General features: G+C 40.8%; 1 protein-coding gene across 2 annotated transcripts in view; it reads right to left on the bottom strand.

Annotated features, from left to right (window-relative positions):
- Positions 1 to 220: 220 nt before the first annotated feature.
- Positions 221 to 8,246, bottom strand: part of Map2k4 (mitogen-activated protein kinase kinase 4) — a 99,000-nt gene continuing 90,974 nt past the window's right edge. For both annotated transcript variants that reach the window (XM_042693546.1, XM_042693547.1), the window contains 2 exons: positions 2,746 to 2,791; positions 221 to 1,265 (listed from right to left, as the gene is read on the bottom strand). In XM_042693546.1, the coding sequence (XP_042549480.1) occupies positions 1,152 to 1,265; positions 2,746 to 2,791 (160 nt within the window). In that variant the 3' untranslated portion in view covers positions 221 to 1,151. The remainder of the gene's footprint in view (positions 1,266 to 2,745; positions 2,792 to 8,246) is intronic.

Here is an 8,246-nt window from a genome sequence, read left to right as displayed (position 1 = left end):
CAGGAAAGAAACTGAAGACTTTAGAAAGTGAAGACTTGGAAGCAGTGATGGCAAAAAGCAAACAATTGAGATTTGGTCTTTTGCTGCCTATAAGAAATCTTTAATCAATCAAGGCACATTGCTACCAGCTAATTCTTCCTGTTAGTGAGTTATGATGGCTAAAGTATCAGGCTTGGGGCCAAGGGGAAATATATATATTTAGTTATTTATTTTTTCCCTCCTGGATAAGATACTAGAATTAAAAATATCTGTAAACTTTGCCCTCTGGACCTTTTTCTTCTTTCAGTCCTGGTGGTTTGTGGCAGGTGGAACATGAAGTTGGCAGCACACTGAATTCTGAGAAGGAAAAATTGTTAGGATCAGCACCTTCTTTGACAAGTGGCAAACTCCAGGTCTTCCCAGCAAAGAGCAGAAGGACTGGTAAAGGAGAAAAAGAACACATTCTGTCCTGTCTTGATATTTTAATGTTCACCTCTTTGAACACATGATTTTTTTTTTTGTTTGGTAAAGATAAATTCATTCTAATTTAATATGGTATTTCAAACAGGAAATTTGGCTGAGCACATCGATTCCTTAAACATCAATGGGGACTGGTAAAGCAACAGAATATCAAACAAATCAGTAAATCTATTGCACTTGGTGAAGAAAAAAAGTAAAATTCCTCCTTTGTCTCCCAGCTCCAGAAAGGCAATGTGTCTCACCGGCTGTGCAAGCTCTTCTTGTCACTCAAGCCCCGGCGTCTCTATGTTCAAAGATCCATCACTGTGCCCTTCCAGGATTTGGAAGTCACAAGACAAAAACCCCATTCCAATAGCTGCATCTCCAGGTTTCGAGTCTAGAAATGGATTTCAGATGTGATCTAATCACAGTCAACAACTCGATCGTACGGCTTCCACATGTCATGAGTAGGGCTCATCATGAAAGAGCAGGATGAGGTCTCTCTGACCAGCACTAACACTGTGTGATCGATCGGGCATTACGGGGATGCAGGTCCTAGTGACGGAGTACACAGACATGATGGAAATGAACACCAATCTTATTGCACGTGGTGTCTGGGCGAGCAATTAAAAACACTGTGGTAACAGGATGAAAATTCATTATGTCTTGCTTCCTCTCAGCCCTTTTCCCTAGAGTCTGATGTAGCAGCAGTATCAATCAACATACATGGGAGAGCTGGGAGTTGCTGGCATTTGATCCAGGATTTTACACACATAGCATGCAACCTCGACGGTACGTTCTTCATACATCAAAATAAAGGGATGTTTCTGGAAGAAAATTGGAAAAGCAGTATCAAAAGTCTGTGTGCCAGCCCAGGCTGAATTTTCCTCAATTTCAATAAAGCACAGAAGAGCAGGTTCCCAATCTATGCTACTGTGGGAGAGGCAAGGAGAGTCTGCGTGCTTTATGCAGATGCAGTACCAGGTGTGGTGTCCAGATAGGACTCTCAGCATTAAGTCCTGGCCTATGTTCTTGTGCCCTGAGCACTGCAGAACCTGTGGCCCAGTATCTGCTTCACCAACCATCCCTTTCTGTTCTCTGTGGCTATGAACATGTTTCTTTTCAGTTTCTCTAAGTGTACTGTTTGGTATGCTGAGTGAGCCATAGACTGACTTAACATTCTTGGAGAACTAGAAGCTACATGTGACAAATTTGTTTATCAAGACATAGTTCAACATGTATTGCACTCATAGACTTCCTGAATTGAAACTCCTTTGTACAACTACTTAAAGATAACAAATAAAACTAAAGTATTCCCTTATCATTAGATCACAGTACTTTCTTCCTTGCTTAGAACAATACCACACTCTAATATCCAAATGCTTTGAGATGAATGAGAACTTCTAAAGGACCAGGAAGTGGCTATGTGAAATATTTGCACCCAAGGATTTAATAGAAGCAGTGCAATAAGCTTTTCCTTTTTTTTTTTTTTTGTCAGTTTCAGAGCTTGAACTTGGGGTTTGGGTGCTATTCCTGAGGCTCTTTGTGCTCAAGGCTAGCACTCTACCACTTGAGTCACAGCTCCAGTTTTTGAGTAGTTAACTGGAGCTAAGAGCCTCATGGAGGCTTTTCTGCCCAGGTTAACTTCAAGCTGCAATCCTCAAATCTCAACCTCCTGAATAGCTAGGATTACAGGCATGAGCCACCAGTGCCCAGCTTCATTAACTTTTTCTAATGGGCAAGTTACATATACTGTGGGAAAATGGCTATAGTGTAGAAAATGGCTTCTTAAGTAAAAGCTGGGATTTTCTAGGAGCAATTAACATGTTAAGGCAAAAGCTGCCCATGAAAATTTTCCTGTTAATAAATTAGTAGGAAAATATAATTTTTTCTCTTTCCAAATTCCAGTGTTTAAAGCCAGACACTAGATATGCCTGTAATCTCAGTTACTCCAAAGGCTGAGAGCTGAGGATCACAGTTTGAAACCAGCCCAGTCAGCAGACAAATCTGAGAGATTCTTGCTTCCAATTAAGCATATTAAAAAAAAAAAGCCAGAAATAGAGGTGTGGCTGGAGGTCGAATCACTACCTTTAAGTAAAAAAGACAAGTGAGTGTGAGCCTTTGAGTTCAAGCCCCAAAAATGGCACATGCACACCACAAATGTAAAAAGCACTCATCAAGATCGAGTTGACAAACCACACTTCTTGCCTGGTGAACCCCATGCTAGTCTTAGCACAGACTACCTAAGCTACTCCTAGAGGACTCGGCATGGGAACACATCTGAAGTTCCTTAGGTCTCATACTCACCAGAAGCTCTTTATATTTTGGCCTTTTGGATTCATCCTTCGTAAGGCTAAAATAACACAAAAACAATAGCATCAAAATGAGAAATTTTCCAGAGTAGTTTTGAAATGTTACAAAGAATCAAAGTTTTTCTTCAGATCCAAAGCAACCAAGGAGAACTCAGCCTGGTAAACATAGCAAAATCACTGGCCGGGTGCCGGTGGCTCATGCTTGTAATCGTAGCTACTCAGGAGGCTGAGATCTAAGGATTGAGATTCAAAGCCAGCTGGGGAAGGAAACTCCGTGAGACTCTTATTTCTAATAAACCACTAGAAAACCGGAAGTGGGCTGTGGCTCAAGCGGTAGAGCACTTGCCTTGAGCTGAAGAGCTGAGGGACAGCGCTCAGGCCCAGAGTTCAAGCCCCACAACTGACCAAGAAAAAAAAAAAAGAAAATAGAAAAATCAGACAAAATTACTCAACATCATTAGGGAAAAAGTGTGTGTGTGTGTGTGTGTGTGTGTGTGTGTGTGTGTGTGTGTGTGTGTGTGTGTGTGTGTGTGTGTGTGTTTTAATAGCCACCAAGGAAGGAATCAGCAATCCAGTAATCCTGTGAGGCAAACTCAATAATGAATTTCACTAATTTATCCACATCTTTCATAAAGTTACCTGTAATGTGCAACATGGATTCCCTCTAACAATGAAAGACAAGGTCTTCCATTGCAAGCAATGTTTCAGCTGACAAGTCTCCACTGTTATCCTCTCTAGCATTCCACAACTACACAGTGCTGCTCTGGCCTTCCTCGGGGAGCAGATGGACACAGATCTTTGCTCTGTGTCAGGCTGACACTGTATGTAGTGCCACCCCAGACTCCTAGCCGCCAAGCAGCCGTCTGTAGTCTTCACTAAGGCTGAATGCTTTCCCGTTGGCATGTGGACCCCAATTTCACCACTGACTGACTGACTCCCTCAACACCTCGGTCTTAAAACCTACTTTCTGGAGACTCAGTCTATGATACCTTCCTTCTATGTTTGCTTTTCTTTGTCAAGCAGATCCTTTGAAAACACCACAATCAATCATTCTTAGGTTGTTCCATTCCTGAAATGTTAGGATGTCATTAGCTTTCCCTTAGCTACATCAAACTGTTTAAGATAGATATGGAGTTGAGTTCTGTGTGTGTGTGTGTGTGTGTGTGTGTGTGTAAATTTATTTTTGGAATACTTTAGCCCTAAATTCAAAGGATTGCTTTTGCCTCTGCCCATCAACTTGAGGGGAAGACCAGGAGATGCATTCAGAGGCTTAACATTATCTTTTTTGGGGGGTCCAGTCGTGGGGCCTTGGAGTTGAGTTCTGTGTGTGTGTGTGTGTGTGTGTGTGTGTGTAAGTTTATCTTTGGAATACTTTAGTCCTAAATTCAAAGGATTGCTTTTGCTTCTGCCCATCAACTTGAGGGGAAGACTAGGAGATGCATTCAGAGGCTTAACATTATCTTTTTTGGGGGGTCCAGTCATGGGGCCTGAACTCTGGGCCTGGGCACTGTCCCTCAGCTCTTCAGCTCAAGGCTAGCGCTCTACCACTTGAGCCACAGCACCACTTCCGGCTTCTTTCTTTTTGCTTATGTGATGCTGAGGAATTGAACCCAGGGCCTCAGGCATGCAAGGCAAGCGCTCTACCACTGAGCCACCTTCCCAGCCCTTAAAATTACTTTTTTAAAGAAGTTGAGAGTATGGACAATGCCTAGGCTGAGTTCAAGCCCCAGTAGCAGTATCAACCCCCCCAGAAAAAAAGTTGAAAATATTCCCTACTGATGATGATTTCCCTCATTTTTTTTTCAGTAACAATTTCACAAGAAAATATATGTTTAAATTCTCTGAACCACGGAACGGTTCATTTCTCAGTGACTTGGGTGGGGAGAGGTAGTACCAGGGTTTGAACTCTGGGCCTCAAATTCATCCTGCTTGCTGGGCTGGTGCTCTGCACTTGAGCCATTCCTCTAGCCTGGCTTTATGCTGGTCACACTGGAGATGACTCTCAGGGACTTTTCTGCCCAAGATGGCGATGAATCTTGACCCTCTGGATCCCAGCCTCCTGAGTAGCTAGGATTAGGGCATGATTTTATTTCTTCATCTGTAAAAGGACATCCAGGTTTACCAAGCAACAGGCTAGCCTCAGATACCATTCTAGGTGATTCTGAGATACATAGAACATGGAGCCATTACTGTGGCAGAGTCACCTGCCAAGGGACTTGCTTCTGGGATTTTTATAATAACTCTGTGCTTTGTTCCCGTCCTCTAACCAACACAAGGATCATCAAACTGTTTAAGGTGCTGTGTGTGTGTGTGTGTGTGTGTGTGTGTGTGTGTGTGTGTGTGTGTGTGAAGTTATTTCAACCAAGCTTGGGCTTTACTAATATAGGTCCTTCCTGTCAGGTGGAAGACATCAGGAGGGAACATATCCCTTATCCCCAAATCTGAAATATTTCAAAATTCAAATCTTTATACCTGCTAACACTACACCCCAAGTAAAAACTTCACACCATGGAACCTTTCGTTTCATGAACAAAGTTATTAACAAAGCTATTATTATGTATAATATAAAATAAGGTATATATGAAACAAATAAATTCTTATGCAGATTTCAGTGTCATCCCCCAAATAACTCACTTTGTAGATATAAATATTTTGAAATCGGAAGCATTTCTGGTCTTAAACATTTTGGATAACAAATACTTTACATTCCCTGACACACAATCTCAGTGCATGTGGGATCTGTGAGATCTTTAAGATCTTTAAGATCCTTACAATGCTTTTAGGATTGAGATTTCCTTTCTATTTATCCCGCAAGGCACCTTTTCTTGGGTCGCTGCTGTCTGAAGTCAGGGAGCTATTCATGTGACATTTTCCTCTATGACAAACTCTGGACTAGTGAATCCACCCTGAACTCATTCTCATCTATATAGTTTCACAAAAATTCTCTCAGATGTGCATTGCCTTTATGAGTTCTGTCCGCTTTCACCTTGCATTTAAATAGAACCCTACTTTTTGACATTTTCTTGTACTCAACATCACCTGCAAGACTTTTCCACGTTGTTGAATGTAAGCAAGGCTCGGTTTTCTCTAATGTTATATTCCAAGGTATGAAAAACGTACAATTTTCCCATTCTACTCGATACATTTGCTAACTGTGGGTTATGATAAGTGTAAGCAATTGATGAACATTCTTATAGGTATCTCTCAGGATTTTGCTGTCCATACTTTTATTGGGGATATAACTGGGACTTGAACTGCTACCTGTGGGGTATGTTATCTACTAAACTGGATCAGCTCCAAAAGCATAGCCTTAATCTGCATTCCTACAAGTCATGTAAGAGACATTTAGATGTTTCAGGCTCTCACCAACACTTAGGACTGTTTCTTATGTGGTAGTCAATCTGGTGATTTTAGCAGTATTCCACTATAGTTATGATCTGGTTTTCCCCAAAGCCTGATAATGCTGAATGAACATCTTTTAATGTTTATTGATCATCTTCAGTGTCATCCTTTTAAGGACAATTTTATTATTTTACTATTTTTTTTTTACTTATATTTTTAAGTGTGTCATCTTTGTACCTTGTAAGTATTCTTCATATAGTCTTATAAAAGCTATATGCCAAACATCTAAATGAAAGTATCTAGCTTCTCCCACTGTGTGGTCTGGCATTTTATTCAGTGTTTGTAAGTTTTGTGTTTTGTTTTTGTGCTGCTACCAGGGCATGAACTCCAGGCCTCACATTCTTTTTTAACTTTTTCACTCATAGATGGTATTCTACCAGTTGAACCATGCCTCCAGTTCCAGCTTTTTGCTGCTCAATTGGAGACAAGTGTCTTGAGGACTTGTCTATCTAGGATGGCTTTGAGCAATGATCCTCAGATCTCAGCCTTCTGAGTAGCTAGGTTACAGGTGTGAGTCATTACTGCTTGGCTAAAATAAAGTTCTTAATTATAATGAAATCTAATTTTCTCTCTTATGGTCAGCTGCTCTATGTGTGCTGTTTAAGAAATCCGTATCCAAAGGTAATGCAAACATTTTCCCACATTATCATCTAAATGCTTTTTAATTTATACAAGGGTAGAAATTCAGTTTGGCAGGAAAAGTAATTCAAGTGGAATGATAAGAAATACGCAAGCATCAACAGAGCACATCTACCTCAGAATGAGCTTTGATAGCCAGGTTAAGTTGAACTACTTTAAAGACAAGACAGTGTTTCTTGTTTGTTTCATTCTTTCCCTTGGCCAACCATGAACTTAAAATATCATAGATACATTGCATATGTGTTTCTATTCTGTAAGTCTTTATAGGGCTACAAACCCCATGCATGATCCATAATTTTCTGTCTCTCCAACTCAGCTTCTGTTTCCTTAGGGAAAACATTACCCAATTAAGAATGCCTATTCTACATAGTTTTATGAAGAGGGTAAGTATCATAAAAACATAGCTCCAATTTAAAAGTAGTTTGCAACAAAGCTTTATTTTTTTATTTAATTTTTGGCTGGTCCTGGGGCTTGAACTCTGGGCCTGGGTGCTATCCCTGAGCTTCTATGGCTCAAGGCTGGTACTCTACCACTTGAGCCACAGTACCATTTTCAGCTTTTTGTGAATAGTTTATTGGCAGTAAGTCTGACGGACTTTCTTGCCCTGGATGGCTTTGAACAGCAATCCTCAGATCTCAGCCTCCTGAGTAGCTAGGATTAGAGGTGTGCGCTGCAGGTGCTCAGATGAACAAAGCATTTTTGACTGTGAAGGAAACAGTTTGAAAGCGGAATGACCTAGACCAGAGTGAGAGTTGACACACAAGTCAGGGACAGTGGCAGGGAGACTAGGTGAATGTAGAAAACTAGTATGAGCATATCATAGCTATGAATATCTTTCAACTCTAAATCTCATTACTTGGAATGACATGACACTCTTAGCCTACTCAAGGAAAACAATGAGACAGTGATACTTATAAGCTATCTATAAAGGCATTGTGGGAAACAAGTTAAAAAAATATAACACAAGCACATCACATATATATAAAAAAAAATCCAACAGATACCTAGGAATTTACAGCTACCTCACCCTGGTGAAGGCTCCCAGGTGATGATCTTAGAACATTTCTTTGGTTCTTTCAAATAAGTATTCTTTTTTTTTTTTTTTTTCCTTTTTTTGGGTCCGGTCGTGGGGCTTGAACTCTGGGCCTGGGCGCTGTCCCTCAGCTCTTCAGCTCAAGGCTAGTGCTCTACTGCTTGAGCCACAGTCCCACTTCGGGCTTTTTTCTTTTTGCTTATGTGGTGCTGAGGAATAGAACCCAGGGCCTCATGCATGCAAGGCAAGTGCTCTACCCCTGAGCCACCTTCCCAGCCCCTCAAATAAGTATTCTATAGAATGGTATTTATACAGTTATAGGCACTGTATGTACATGTAAAGACTGGTAAATAACAGACTGTTTTTAAAAAGAAAAAAATAAAAAGCCAGTTTGGGTCAGCCAGGTGGCCATTTACCTAAAA

This window comes from Dipodomys spectabilis, unplaced genomic scaffold (assembly GCF_019054845.1).
Source record: "Dipodomys spectabilis isolate Male_0828 unplaced genomic scaffold, ASM1905484v1 ptg000004l, whole genome shotgun sequence".
NCBI lineage: Eukaryota > Metazoa > Chordata > Mammalia > Rodentia > Heteromyidae > Dipodomys > Dipodomys spectabilis.
This window is presented reverse-complemented; position numbering and strand designations above follow the sequence as displayed.